Consider the following 15,946-nt stretch of genomic DNA (forward strand, 5'->3'; position numbering starts at 1 on the left):
AATAAAATCAGTTGGAAGTGAGCGCTCGTGTTGTCTCATTCTGTGTCCTTGTTTCTTGCGCTTTTACACTCAGCATTTTCATTCAGAACTACCGGAGTGATGTTCATTTCTTATTACGTGAGAAATTTATAGTAACAGCTTTGACAAGAACTGTTGTAACATTCCTTCTCAAACAATGAGCTGTATAAAAGCTTCTTAATGTTTTTGCCGTTCTCTACATGCATTAACATTCTCTCTTCCAGCGCACTAAAACTAAATGCTTTGTGCACGCAAAGAGGGCTCTGTATGAAACTTATGCTAGGTGAGGAGTTTGCGTTGCATTTTTTCTCAGTATCGCCTTATATGACACGAAATTTCCAGTTTTGACCTAGTAAAGAATTTTGTGATACATGCGCTATGCGTGGATAAACATTTCAAGCGCTGGTTGCACACTTTCATCATCATCATCATCATCATCATCATCATCATCATCATCATCATCATCATCATCATCATCATCATCATCATCATCATCATCATCATCATCATCATCATCATTTATTATCCCTTAAGGGCCCCGGGTTGGGCATTACATAAGGGGGGGTAACAAGTACAGTAATCACGTGATCATATAAAAGCGAAATAAAAACCGGAGAGGCAAGGAACGTTACACATTCTTATGAAACCATGGTTATTGAAAGAGAAAAACGAAAAAAAAAGACGAAAAGAACACCCATGCGATTGATTTTCGCATATCTTTACAAATAGATACAAAGGTTTACATGCACAATTATTACAAACACAGAAAAAAATATACAAGACAAAGCAGAAAATATGACATTACATGGGCGTAGGGAACAGCTACAAAGCACAATTCGCGCTTGGTATCTGAGTAAACCTGGAAATGTTTGCTGATAAAAAGATTATTTGGAAAAGTGAACTGATATCCTCCTGTTGCTTATGTATCCTGCGTGGATCATCTTATAAAAGAATTCTTAGTAACTACTTTCACTGAAAAAGTTTTAACATCCTTTCTCATACAAGGAGCTGTTCGAAAAAAAAAACTTTTTTTTCAAGGGAAATTGAGCCCTGCTGACCGGGTGCATACCGTATACCGGAAATATATATATATATATATATATATATATATATATATATATATATATATATATAGGTTGCGTTGGCTCCGCAGAATAAAGATTTAAGAGAAGTGGGCACTTCTACAAAGACACTTTTATTTATCAACGTTTCGACCGCGGTGCGCGGTCGAAACGTTGATAAATAAAAGTGTCTTTGTAGAAGTGCCCACTTCTCTTAAATCTATATATATATATATGTGTGTGTGTGTGTGTGTGTGTGTGTGTGTGTGTGTGTGTGTGTGTGTGTGTGTGTGTGTGTGTGTGTGTGTGTGTGTGTGTGTGTGTGTGTGTGTGTGTGTGTGTGTGTGTGTGTGTATTTAGATAGCAAAGTGCGTAACGGTCGTCACTGGGCTGCGTAACGTCGGATTTCGTCTTTGGCAGGTAGCTAGACGCTCTAAAAGATTTAGACAGTCCTAATTTCTGCCGTAACAGTGCAGTTCTCTACAGATAAGAACTACCAGAGCACCTTGTACGGTGCACAAACAGGTAAGGGAAGCACAGATGAAGATCATGTAGCCCGCTAAAGGACTGATTGTGACTGAAGGTTGTACTTTAAGGTTTAAACCGAAAAAACGCGAAGAAAGGTGCACCGAATTAAGTTTTCGAAATTCAGTTGCAACCAATAAAGGTCAGTATCCTTGACATGGAAGGCACAGCTGCCTGGATGCTGAGTACGAGTTACACTCCTTTAATTGACTAACTAGGGAAGCCAGGGGAGTGACGCCATGGTGCTATTGTTTGAAAAGCAGCCCATAACTGTGCGATTGTGCGATTTGAGGTATTTCCCCGCTTGCTTACATGCCTACGCAGACCGAGAAACACCACCCCCTCGCCACTTGCTGTCTAAGCAGTGTTTGTTAACTATCATCATCCGCTTAGAGCAGTTATTTGGTTAAATAGGTTTATCAGTTGCATGAAGGGCAGTGGCACAAAACGATCCATGGCTTCGCGAAAATGTATGTTATGGCTACTGCGAGGATTGAGCGGCGGTTGTTCCAACGCTTCCGTATACACACGCAGACCATGTGATACCTCTCGCTCAACCCAGTGGGACAACCCAACAATAACATACGTAGTGCTTAAAAGTTCCACTTGCGCTTTTTCCCCACGGCTATCTCATTTGACTTGCGTTACTTTTTTAATGGTGAAAGCAATTCCTTGTACAAGAACAACTACAAGTACTGCTTAGTACTTGGAGCTGTGCTAGTTGGTTACTAGTTAGCTACTGGTAAATAAACTGTTAATGCTGACAAAAGTGCCGAGAGAGACTTGAAATGTCTTCTGACCACGAAGGATTGCCACATAAGATCACCGAAAAAAGTAATTCATTTGTCGACAAAAAAAAACAAACAAACGAGAATTACGTTTTGAAATAAACGCCGAAACAAGACTGGCGAAGTTTCAAAAAATAAAAACCGAAACCACTAACTCCTAGTTGTAACCCACGAAGTCCCGGTTACAACTAGGGGTTGTAACCGAACGAGGCACACTCGAGTACTTCTGGACATCATCACTCTATTAAAAACAGGATTCATTTATAGCCTGTTTTCTCAAACTGTGCTTCGAGCCTTCGTTCCTTACGCAAATTGTGTGAGTTGGATGTCGTCAGAATAGCGCTGAAGAAATCGTCACGGTTTACGGTAATTTTTCGACACCATCGCTGTAGTGTCCGCTCCCGCAAAAAAACTGCGCTAGAGGGAGTTAACACCCCTTGCTGGCTCGCGGCAGAAATGGTAGCGGTGTTGGCGCAGTGTAACGACGAGCTAAACATTCTAGAATCCCCCACTCCGAACATATATCCCACGATGTGGCGCAGCTTTGAAGTGGTGTCGTCATTGACCGAGGGTCGTTATACTCACGAACAGAGGGACGAGTGATTTGAGTCAAGTCCGTCGCCAGCACTGCCGTTCTTCGCAGTTTGACGCAGACAGGTGGTCTGCCGTTCATCTTGTTCGAGGCATTTGTACTCCGTCAGGTACTCTGCGAAGACGAAGGGTAACTGCGAGACTGCTACCCACAGAACAAGCACAGGGCTAAACGTAGCCCCACGACAGAAAATTTCAGTAGACAGTTTTAGCTGTGGGTACCTAACGGCTTAGCGTACGCAAGGAGTTTGCAGGGACGGTAGTGCGCATGCGCAGAACGCAAGCGCAAGCCCTGCGTCTTGCGTGCGTACGCTAGCCAGCGGACTTTGCGTTGCGGCGCTGGCGTGGCTTGCGTACGCAAACGTTGACAAGATGGCGGCGCCCTGGTCGCCCGCTTCGGAATAAATACATGTCACCGCTGGATTCTCCGACGCAATAGCTCGCTCGAATGGTAGCGGTTCGCTTTTATTTCGCCTACTCTTGCCCACACAAAGCAGTATAAGTGATAACTAGCCCCTGTTTTTCAGATAATTTGGCGATTTTCAAGCTCCTAGGCCTAACTGAATGCAGTGTGGATGGATGGATGGATGGATGGATGGATACGGCTGAACCCTTTACATCGGGCGGTGGCTCAAGCCACCTAGTCATGCCTTGTGAAATTTTACCCCTGTCTTGCTTTTAGCCACCAATCGGATAACCTTCGCTTGGTTACTTCTAATCTCTTAAAATCCACTTTCCCTTCACTATCCCTAAACCCCAATGCCTTGGGTAAGTCAGCCCCGCTGCTTTCCACTGTAGGGTGAAGCCCTTTACAGAAAAGTATCAATTGTTCAGCCGTTTCATCCTCCTCTCCGCACGCAATGCACAAAGTGTCTATCTCATGGTACCTGACTCTATACATCTTAGTCCGCAAAACTCCAGTCCTGGCCTCAAATAACAAAGAGCTTCCCCTACAGTTATCATAGATATTTTCTTTGACAATTTCCTGTTTAAAGGTCCGGTATGTTCCCAGTGCTGATTTGGTCAGCATCCCTGTTTTCCACAGAGCTCTCTGTTTCTATAACCTTTTTCTTAACCGATAATTGCTCATTTGCCCCCTTACTGCCGTCCAGATATTTGCTTGTCAATTTTCTAGTTCGCTTTCTCCATTTCGTGTCAACATTCTTTATATACAGGTATTTGAAAACTTTCGTAGCCCACTGCTTTTCCTCCATCTTTCTCAATCGTTCCTCAAATGCTATCTTACTGCTAGCCTCTCTGCTCTCGAAAGACGCCCATCTCATATCACCCTGTACCCCCTGATTTGGTGTATTGCCATGTGCTCCCAAAGCTAATCTCCCTACTCCCCGTTGTTTAATTTCCAGCCTTGCTTGAACCTCTGGCCTCATACACAGGACCGCATTACCGAAGGTCAGGCTAGGGACCATCACCCCTTTCCAGATCCCTCTTACCACTTCATACCCATTGTAATTCTACAGTGCCCTATTTTTCATGACAGCTGCAATCCTACTAGCTTTATTCATTACATATTTTTCATGCTCTGTCAGATACTCAGCACTGTTATTTATCCACACCCCAAGATACTTGTACTCATTCACTACTTTTAGCACGAACTCCTGTATTCTATGCTCGCCGCCCTCTTCATTAAATATCATGACTGCAGATTTTTCCTTACTATACTTGAAGCCTAATCTATCTCCCTCTGTACTGCATATGTCTAACAACTTCTGCAGGTATTCCTTGTTGTCAGCCATTATCACTATATCGTCGGCTTATATTAGTCCCGGTAATGTCTGTTTAATCCATTCCCCTTGCTTGGAAAAAGATAGGTTGAAGCCTAGCCCGCTCCCCTCTAGCTTGGCCTCCAACCCTTGCAGGTACAACATGAACAACAAAGGGGATAGAGGACATCCTTGTCTAAGCCCCCGCTGTATCTCTACAGGCCCTGATACAGCAACGACACCTGGCGAAGCAGTTTTCTAGCTTTTAGCCAGTTCTTACATTTTCTTCGGTTTGCATAGTTTTTTTTCTTGGAATAAAAAAGGCTCCCAATGCACTCGCACTAGTTATCAGTAATTACGGATGAAATTTTCTTCAACCGAGCGTTGATGTGCTTTGACGTCTTGTCACTAGATGACGCTACCGCTCGGTCAGCTAAAACTATACTTCGGAGCGGACAGCATAACGCACGCAGCGCCGTAGCGCTTTGCGTACGCAAGCACTTGCGTACGCACAGCTAAAACTGTCTAGTGACCACTTGTGCCGCTCGCCGCATCAGTTTGAATATTACAGATTTGCAGGTAAATTACCTGTAAACGACCTTAAGACGACACACTATTGGCTGGTCGTGGGAACAGTTCAGCTTCACGTTGCCAAAAAACACCGGAAAGAGGCAAGCGCGCGTAGCGCGTCAGTGAAGTGCGAATTCAGGGTTCGCGCCAGCTTTCACCACAGTCAAGTTAGGACTGTAGCGAAAGCCACACTCAAGACTAAGAATTTAAGGGAAAGAAACTGATCTTTCACTTTGCTCTATTTTCCATTTTTGAGGTTCTAAGCAATATACTACTAACAGTGCAGGATGACTTTCACTCCCAAGGATGTTTGGATGACAAACACTCGTCTTTGTGTTAAAGCTGGATTTGGGAATAATCATCTCTTATAGCCTGCTAGGGAGCAAGTAGTATTTAGGCTTGCTCAGCATCTGTTCGCAAAGCGTATACCCATAACACACTGCGAATTTATGGGATCTTTCTGATAAGGGAGGTTCACATACAGGGTGCTACAGCTAATACTTTAAGCAATCATTAAAAACAATTTTTTGAATTAGAAAACCGCTTTTTCGGCATAGCATTGTCAGCGGTGTAGTACATCAAAATACATGTTAAGATGTGATAACTAGCAGAGTTTATTATTCAGATTGAATAGTTAGTTTTTAACGATTACAATTAGGCTTCTTAATTACTGAGAGGCGTGTAGGCGCATGCGGTAATATCAATATCAGTTTTTAGAATTTTGAAAGGATGTTTACCCTTGTGTCTGTGGCCGCACAAATGTTGGCTATTTCGACGAGTTATGTGCACTGGAAAGGTTTCTTTGCCTGCAAGCTTCTCGAAAGTGCATGTATTTTGGCGCGATGCAGCCAAAATTCGTTTGTCACAGCGCTGAGGATAACCGCGTTTTCGAACTTCTAGAAACTGATATGCATATTGCTTACAGGCTGCACGCCTCTGAGTAATTAAAGAGCCTAACAGTAATAGGTGAAAAGTTAACTATTCAGTGTTATTTAACCTGCCTGCTAGTTAGTTCGTTTTTGCTGTATTCTGATGTACTGCACCGCTGACAATGCTACGCGGAAAGAAGGGCTCTTCTAACTCAAAAAGCCTAGCTTTAAAATTTGCGTGAAGTCTTACATGAAACACACCGTATATTCCTAGGTTGGTTCCAGGACTTGTATATCCCCATTGAGGAGGAAGAGGAAGCAAAAAAAGAAACATCGCCATTCACTCGAAAAAAAGTCCAAGAAAAGGCAGATAATCGCATTGTTTAGAAGCTGGCAAGAAGAACGCTAAAAAATGTGCGCAGGAGTACAAAACATAAATTGCCGTAGCAATAACAAAACTCACCCAAAATATTCGCAAGCTACATTTGCAAAAAGTGAGCGTTCTAGACAGTGTTACCAAGAAAAGCTCCGACAGGCCTATTAGAGAACAAGTCGTTACAAAGTGAGCTTATGCATTGAACAAGACCGGCCCATGGAGTTGTGTCGAAGATTCCACGAAATATGGATGGAAGGATAAAGGTCAAGCTTAACGTTTGCAGGAAAAATTCGAGTGGGTAATTCCTGATACGTGACACGAAACAATTGAAATTGTTTTGAATTTGCTTCTCAGCTGTAATGTAATTTTGATGCGATGACCAGCATGAAGAACCATCTTATGTGAATCGGCGTCCTGCATCTAATTAAGTGCTCATACGCTGTCGTCACAGGTACACAAGTATTGCCTTGGAGTCTGTCATCGTATTTACGCCGACGGATTGCACGGTGTTACGTGCGGTTATGAAAAGGGCACTCACCCTTGAGTTTTTTCTGGCTACAAAAGATGTTTCGCTGAGAACGGTAGGCCAGCTCTGTGTAGTGGTACTTGCTCACGTCTGCCACGCAGTTCTCATAGATATCCGCCTTGCAGGACGATATCACGCAGTCAGGCCTGGATAAGAAAGATATGTGCAAGTACGAAAATTCATTCCGTGAAATAGACTCAGCTCTATTTAAACAAATTATTGATGATCAATGATATTGACGCAGTGGAGTACGCGTTAGCATTAATTAGGGCTCCCCACGTCCGGATGAGCCCCTGCCGTTGACGGGGTCAGGCCGTGCGAGTAGGTGGCGTGGTCCAGCGGGTCAGTTATCGTGTGACGCGCTGTACCCCCGCTCCATTCTCCCGGCCCATTCAAGCAATCACAGTGTGACAAGCCGCACCCCTCGTCCACTATCCGCCACCCGCTATCCGTCGCGTCGCACCCACTCTACGTCTTCCCCCTCCCGCGCTGAAATTGGAGAGGGGATTTCCCTCTTTCCATTTTGCCACCTGCATACCGAAGCTTCGAACGGACGGACATATTTTTGCAGCGTGTGGGGTTCTGTTCTCCGTCAGGTAGTTACACGCAGTGACCGAACGCTCCGCGAGTGCTACCTTGAACGATTAATAACTGGACGCCCCACTCCAGTTGTAGCCAACACAGTGCTGTGCGCGTGTGTGATTTAATTCCTCTAAAATGAACTAATCACGCGCACAACCTGGACACATTTCTTTTTGTGTAAATAGTTTGTACATATTACTTCTCCCCCTATCCTCTCTTCCTGTCCCCTTTCATTTCATTTCTCCATTCTGCCTGCTACCCTTTATTTCCGCTGCCCCAGCTCAGGTGCTTCAGTGTCGATGGCAGATGCCGTGGCTAGCAAAAATATTTTCCTTCCTTTTTACTATTATTTTTAATAAAAAAAGCACTACCACCCACCACCACCCACCAACACCACCACTTTAGCTCCGTCTTGAGGATATGACGTGATAGCGTTAATGAGTTAATGCTCATGTATGCGGAATTGCTCATTCTCAACTTTACACTCTCATCTCCGTGGGAGTCCACACACCAGTCCTTGCGCTATGGTGCAGTTGTGATGGCTCCAAAAGGTCACGTGACATATGGGGCACCTATGTCACGTGACCTTTTGGAGTCATCGCAATCTGCCCATAGGTGACATAGGTGTGATAGAGGTGTCCCACCCACGTTGCTTCTCCGGAGTGTGGCCACCTGGGCCACCTTATTTTTCGCTCGTAACGCCTACAACGCCGACGCCGGATTTTCTGCGTAACGAGGCCTTTAACGCTGTATGAACGCTGTAGGAGGAGGCTGTATGAACCAAAACACACCTTGTCACTTTCAGTTTAGGCTTCGGGAGTGTTTTAACGCGATTGCGTTGAGGCTCCAGTTCTGCAGAAAATCCGATTTCGTCCTCGCCGGAGTCGGCATTTTGAGCGAAAAATCCACCCGAGAATCAACCTAGGTGGGCGGCCTAGGTCACGCTATCTTGTGGCGTCATGCCAACCTGTCCACCGGTTTGTGAGAAAACCGACCACCATGGATACATCAAGGTTCCTGTCCGCAACACAACTGATGTGCCGCACAGTCATTCGCAGTTTTTTCACGGTGGTGGCCAACAGGGAGCGCTGAACAATTACTGTGACGTCATCGAAGCGAAGAACCCCCTCCGCAGTGGCGAAGAGAGAGGCGAAAACTCTGACACTCTTCTCACGTGCGTCTAGCCTCGCGCCATTCCTCCTCTGTGCGCACACCATATTACTACGCCGCGAAACCCGGTGATGTGGGAGTAACAGCTGTCGCTGTAAAAGCAATCACGTAGTTAACGCTGCAACTTCCAGCAAATATAGACATCTGCCAGGTGATGTAATCTGACGTTGTCTAGTAGCGACCTCTTGGTAAATCAATCTACTGAAGCCCGATTTCTACGGTGTAATTAAATTTCTGGGTTTACTGGTGTTTCGAAATGCATGCTTTATTTTGCCAGATGATGCAATTTTACGCGGTCTAATAGCGACCTCTTAGTAAATCAATCTATTGAGGCCCGATCACTAGGGGTAAATTCAATTTCTGGGCTTATTCGGGCTTTAAAATGCATGCTTTACATTGGTTTTTCAGGCTCGGTATGTGCAACCTGCGCAAGGCGTTCAGTGGCTTACTAAAGGTCCTGGAGGGGTTCGCTACATGTGCATTGAGGGGAAGCCCATATTGGAACATGAAAAACAAACACAAAACAAACGTGAACTCAAAGTTCGTCCGTAACCTTTTCCAGGCGTCGAAGGGGCTCGAACAGCTAATCGCGACGTATTTCGCAGCCACAAGTTGGGTGGTACAGGTTTTGCCGTTTTTAAAAACATCGAGTCCTTGTACATTTTTTGAGCTCATGTTGGCATTGACTGGTGTTCCAGTCCTACATTATTTTCCCTCGGCCACTCCGAAATGACTCTGTTTAAACGCCGTTTTGAAATGTTTGGTGCCATTTTGCGTTCCCAGTTTCTTCTTTTGTGCTTTCTGTTGCCACCAGTTTCTTCAAATGGGGTTAGCGGCCTACGTTTCAGAGCTAGTATTTTGGGGTTTTACCTGCACATTTCGAACCTTGGTGGTACGGAGGAATTGGAAATGTACGAGTCGATGTCGAACAGTTCAGTAAGCGTTTCCGAAGTGAACTGCTGGTAACACTCGAATACTTCTGTGGCGTTGCAAGTGGCACGTGGCTGAATGCAGGGGCCTGTGAGAGAAAACATTGGGCTTTTGTTAGAGGAGCGGTCATAAAGAGCAAAATCATGCGACAAGTTTGGTCAAGGCCTTTGGAGGGCGGGTAGAGGCTGTCCCGCTACCATCATAGTGTATTACAAGGTTCTCCGCCTCAATCCTAGCCTTTCTGTGCGGGAGACTCACATCCTTCGACAGATACAACAATTCGCAGTGTGCTGATTCATCTAAGACAAATGATCTTGAATACCTATAAGGTTCCATGGGAAGAATAATCCTCTGGAATAAGCCACGCGTATCACCTGTAATGAATATACTATTTCGGTTGGCATTACCACAATTGACCAATACACATATAGCATACCTGCATAACAACAGAGCGAAACATCACAAATTTCTGATTATGGCATCATTTCCATGCCAACCTTTATGAACTGCAGACACCTTCGCCGGTAACCATGATACAGGCTACATGAGGTGACTGCACTACCTTAACACTGGTCTCAGCTAAGCAATGTGGTATGTCCCGAAAACGCTCATAGCCAAAAATTCTGGACAAAAACATTTTTTGAGCCGGAAACCGTTTATGAATGCAATTTTTTTTTCATTTCAGTTTCATCTTTCACTATAGCAATCAATATATCCGCAGATCAATCGACGGCAGTCTTGCATTTTTTCTTTAACGTTTTCGCTACCATCAAAACATTTCCCTATTGGTTTTCTAAGGAAGTCTTTAACTGTTTGATATGTGATCGTTGGAAACACTTTAAAAGAAAGATTTTGCTAAATACTACATAAATGTACCATCATATTCAATGTTTCGATAGCAGTATCTAAGAATTTTCCAATTTTGAATTTTTTGTTTTAAAACGTTGGACACGTATCTGTAATGCAGATCATACATATCAAGGCTGCTCATCTATGATATCACTTTGATTTTTGGGCAAGATGCGCAAATACACGCGCTTTATTTTACACGGACAAAAAGCGTGATGTGAAATTGTTGATCTTTTCTTGTATATTTTGCACGCTTTAGAACAAATTTGGAAGTGTTAGCCAAATGATACGCCTTATCAATAGTTCCTTCTTGCCATAAAGCCGACAGGTGGGGTTAAAATTCTCGCCATAGAATTAACTCGAATAGTCGACTCATATTTATTTCAGGAACTAAGCAATGATGAAGAATATTTGTTGTCCAAAGCCGCGAGCGATTTGCCAACGCTGTACATCGCCGCGAAGGGAGCTGGCAATGCCACAATTCTAATTCTGGTTTACGAAGAGCCTTCAGAGGCCGCTCGTTTCGTGTTGGTTTCCAAGGAAGGTTCAAAGGGCAAAAAAGAAATGAAAATCTCACTGCTTGAGGCAGAACAAGAGATAGTTTTGCGCAATCCCGTACTGGAGTTCTCAGTCCTTAGCCAACTTGGTTTCCACTAATCGGCAAAGCCCTGTAAGTTGAATGTAAAAACCGAGAACTCTCACAGCTGTGATGCCTTCGTGCTTTAAGCTGAGAAAACACCGTACAGGTCCAGCTTTAGCAGGAAGATCAGAGCGAGATAAGGTTTATCTGCAGTACCTTTCGAGCCAAGGTACTGCGTAATCTGGGAAATGCGCCACATGCTTTTGCCAAGCCATAGGTTAGCACTGCTCCCAAGGTTTTTCTTTAGTGGAAACTTCCAGATAGAGAGCCATAGCAATTCTTCGAACAACTCTGTCTCTCAGGATGGGCCTGGTGGTGAGATCCTAAAGCTTCTCTACATTTGCTTTATTAAAAGGGGAGTGTTCGCCGGGGCAGTTGCATGCTTTGTTTTGAGAGGCAACACGTGCGTACATAAATTAGTGAAATTACGTGACAATGAAAAATTCCGAAGAATATAGTAATTTTCATAGTCACAACAAGCGAGCTTCACCACATACAGGCCAGTGTGAGCCTTTGGATAGGTTCTGCGACCGTGGCTTAGGATTTAGGATACACATAATGATGGGAATACACACAGTTATCTATGAGCATATGCAGAAAGGAAAAGAACGCAATAAAAATTGGTTGGTTTAAATCAAACAAAAGTAACTTAAAAGCAACGATATAATGATGATAAAAAATTCTGCAAGCTTTAACAGTTTTTCACCATTCATTCTTCAATATATTTTTGAGATTGCCTTTAGATGTCGTGGAAAGATCTCATCCGGTAACCTGTTGAAAATATCATGAGCACAGCGTCTGACCGCACCATACATGTTGGCTCAACACACCACATAACGAAGGATTTTTTTAAGCTCCCGCGTGGCGATGAAATTCGGAATTTTAAGAAATGTTTAAGAAACACGGTTTAAATGAACATGGATTTAAAATTTTGGAGGTCCAGTTTCGCGGAAAGCATTTGCAGCAGGCAATATTGGAGAATTGTAGGAGTTATTTAGAAAAAAAAATTCTTTACAAAGCTGTCGGACCGGCATCTCAAAGAATTTGAAACAGGGACAAAATGTAATATCATATCTCTGCACACTGGCAACCAAATCGCGCACAATAATTTTCTTTACAGACAGTATCACTGGCGTTGAAGCATGCTACTGACTTCAGTTTTTTAGCAGACATGCGATAGTAGAGTTGCGAGAATAAGTTAAAAAAATACACAAAGTTATTTAACACATTCCACACATTCAACAAGCGACCTTAAACGCATGTACAGTCCGAGTTGTGTAACTAAAGATGCATGTCACTTACGGTTGTCTGTAGCGGAGAGCGAGAACAGTCAAGTTGCCTTTTCGGTCATTGACTACACTTTTATTATAAGTGAACGAACGTATTGCACTGAACACGTAATTTTGCAACATACAAGCGGCAGCTTTATAAGAAAGAAGCTTTGCCAGTAACACAGTGTAGTTCGCATATTGGAACACAGAACGTTTTGAAATTGTATTCTGTTCCAAGTCTATTTTAGTCTTACTCAAGTTATAAGTTTCTTTGTACTACTATTTCAATTGTTATAATTATATTTCAATTCTATTCTATACCTTTCTAGTTGGTGCAGTTGTGGGTACCAGCACTGGCTATTACTGGTTAACATATCAGATTCCTGACTTCTTGAATAAGCACGCCATGGTTATGAGTATTATTACTAACAGTTTCTCAGCTCAAGGATAAAAAAAAAAAACGTTAATACATATCTTCTGAGCACACAATCTTGACTATTTCTTTCTTTTGCCCGAGTTCTAAGTAGACACCTGATGGTTCTGTAATGAATGCGTTTTATTGTTCCTGCTTGTTTATTTCCTCTGCGTATTACTACATGCCCCTTGTTTTAGCTGTTTGTTTCCTCGCAGTTTGACTCAGTCCTGTACGCTATGCTGTCTTAATGTGTTCTTTTTATGGTGTGGATTACTGATCGAAAGTTTGTTCAACGATATCACTCTAACTGCTTTTGAGCGTTGCGTTTGGGGAGCGGGGAAGGGGGCCGACACTGACCAGGCATTAGATAGATAGATAAAGAGGAGTAGGGAAAGACAGGGTTATTAACCAGAAAGGGGTTCCGGTTGGCTACCCTGCACTGGGGAAAAGGAATTAGGGGACTAAAAGGAGGAAGAGAGAAGGGGAAAAAGGCATAACACACACACACACACACACACACACACACATGCACAACGCTCTCGCAATCTGTCACTCAATCCAGTAGCTCTCAAGTAGTCAAAGAGTGCCTTATATGCCTTGAGGGCAGTCGACTTAATTTGTCTTTATGTCTGCCTCCTCGGCATTTATTACTGCTGCCTGAATAGAATGACTTTGATTTTAACTTTGACTAATATTTCGTATTTTGCCGCCTTTGATGACGTCACACTATTTCAACCAATCTACAGTTTAGTAACGCCGCCTATTTTTGGGCGACGCTCATTTTTCGTGTCGATGAGGCACCTAATGTTTTCGCATGAATAAACAAAGCTGTCGTGCGACGTGCGTCTCTGTAAATTGTTTGACTCGTGCGTCGCATAACTCAATACCTTGAAGGCCTGTTCGGCAGGATGGCAGATGGGGAGGGCCGGGCATCTTGATTTTGGATAAGTGCACGGGGTTTCCGGCAGTAAGCTGATGCCCCGCCGAGAATGCAGGCGGCTTTTTAGCTGTACCGGAAGCTTCTGTGGTCACGTGCAATGAACTGGACTGCTGAGACGTCATACCTGCAAGAACGAAGGTTTGCTACAGTCAAAGGAGGCAGCTGGTGGGCTTTTTATCGCTCTTGTTTTCGGGAAGCTAGGGAACAGGAAGTGTAAGGTGAATAACCAGAAAGTGGAAGCAGTAATTAAATGGGATGTATATTGGCACGTGGTGGTGACGTTGAAGAACACAGTAGCAATACTGTGAAAGACAAAACTTAACTTTTATTGGGCGAACCTGTGCCCACAAAAGAGGCTACACTTACAGCACAACGGTAGCGGCGAGCACGCTCGGCGATCGTCGAAAATCTGATCCGCGGGTCAAGCGCGTCGGCTGTTATATAGCAGTCGTCGAGAGAGAGAGAAAGGGTTTATTTATAGGAAAGGCAGAGAGGTTGGCCTGAAAAATAAATATCTGGCCTGCTACTCTGCTCTGGGGGACGGCAAGAGGAGATAAAAGAAGCACGATGGGGGACGATGATGATGGGAGGAGGCAGATGAAAAACTACTTAAAAAAAAACAAGGTACACTTTCTGACATCACAAACGCGAGACAAGGTCCGTGTCGCTCAAAAAGCGTGAGAGCGCTCGCGTTGCCTTTACAGTTCTAAAACTATCTGTCCATGCGCCGAGGATCAAATCCTCAGAGAGGAGCGATGTGTCCATAGGCTTCAGAGCAGATGCGAGTATGAGTCTTTCACGTGCATACGCTGGACACGCCACTAAAACATGTTCTATAGTCTCTAGCACGCCACATGTGGTACATTCCGGGGAGTCCGCTTGTCTTATTAAGTGCAAGTATTTGCGCGTGAATGCCACATTTAAACGTAGTCTACGGATAACGCATGCAATAGGGCGAGGTATTCCGCGAGGAAATAAAAAGGTCATCGTCGGATCTAGCCGTTTAAGGCGGATATGGCGGGTGTCTGGCAGGGCCCAGTACCTAGCCGTCGCCCTCCTCATCAATTCCGAAAGAAGACAAGTTGTGTCCACTATAGAGAAAGGTACAGCTGTACGCAGGCCACTGCTGAAGGCGCTCCTTGCTTCAGCGTCGGCGGTCTCATTTCCATCGAGTCCGCAGTGTCCGGGGATCCACTGAAACACTATACGGTGGCCGTTTCCCTGAGCAAATGATACGAGACTAATGATATCAAGAGCCAGAGCTTGGTAGGCTGTGTGGCGTAGGAAGCATCCTAAAATTTGTAGCGCAGGTTTACAGTCGGTGAAAATGCACCACTCCTGAGGCGGTTCTCCGCAGATGTGGCGAATCGATTCCCGAAGGCCCACAAGCTCTGCAGCGGTTGAAGTAGACTTGTGTCCCAAAATGAATCTGCGGGTCGTCTGTTGTGCAGGGATTGCGAAAGCTGCTGTTGATGCATTTGGAGACGCAGATCTATCCGTGTAGACGTGCACACATTTGTGGTATTCTGACCAGATGTAGGCAAGTGCGAGTTACTTCAGTCCGCTAACCGGCATCGCAGACTTCTTGATTATGCCAGGGACATGCAGGCAGACTGAAGGCTGAGCCATTACCCATGGGGGCTGCAAGGAATGATGCGGCAAGGCATAGTCTGATGGCAATTCGGATCGATGGAAGCGCAGTGCGCGTGCAAAACTGCTGTCCGGTCGCTCATAAAAAATCTTCGTCAGCGGGTAACAGCGGTGCCGTGTAAGCGCACGTAAATATACACGCAGTGGTTCGTGTGACAGGTAGACCGATATTGGGCACGCACGAGATTACTCGATCGTGCCTTTGTTCGAGGCACAACGTGGTAATCCGAGGCATATCTTGAGCGCCTGTGCTTGGACACTCTCTAATGTCCGAAAGCAGGAAATACTCATGTTAGAGAGTACAGGAAGGCTGTAACGAATGTAGCCAATAAAGAGGGTATAGTAAAGTCGAAGCAAGGAGCGCTCCGTTGGGCCCCATTTATGCCTGCCACAAAGCGAAGCACATGGCAAAAAAGAGTGAGTCTTTTCTTTAGCATGTTTATATGCCTCGACC

At 44.4% G+C, this 15,946-nt stretch overlaps 1 protein-coding gene across 1 annotated transcript in view; it reads right to left on the reverse strand.

The window, feature by feature from the left end:
* The window catches only part of LOC144107772 (uncharacterized), a 28,304-nt gene that overhangs the window by 2,435 nt on the left and 9,923 nt on the right, over window positions 1-15,946 (reverse strand). The window contains exons 2-5 of the mRNA XM_077640940.1: window positions 13,790-13,966; window positions 9,668-9,815; window positions 7,058-7,191; window positions 2,978-3,098 (exon numbers count right to left, since the gene is read on the reverse strand). Of these exons, the coding sequence (XP_077497066.1) occupies window positions 2,978-3,098; window positions 7,058-7,191; window positions 9,668-9,815; window positions 13,790-13,966 (580 nt within the window). The remainder of the gene's footprint in view (window positions 1-2,977; window positions 3,099-7,057; window positions 7,192-9,667; window positions 9,816-13,789; window positions 13,967-15,946) is intronic.

The sequence above is a fragment of the Amblyomma americanum genome, chromosome 10 (genome assembly GCF_052857255.1).
Source record: "Amblyomma americanum isolate KBUSLIRL-KWMA chromosome 10, ASM5285725v1, whole genome shotgun sequence".
Classification (NCBI taxonomy): domain Eukaryota; kingdom Metazoa; phylum Arthropoda; class Arachnida; order Ixodida; family Ixodidae; genus Amblyomma; species Amblyomma americanum.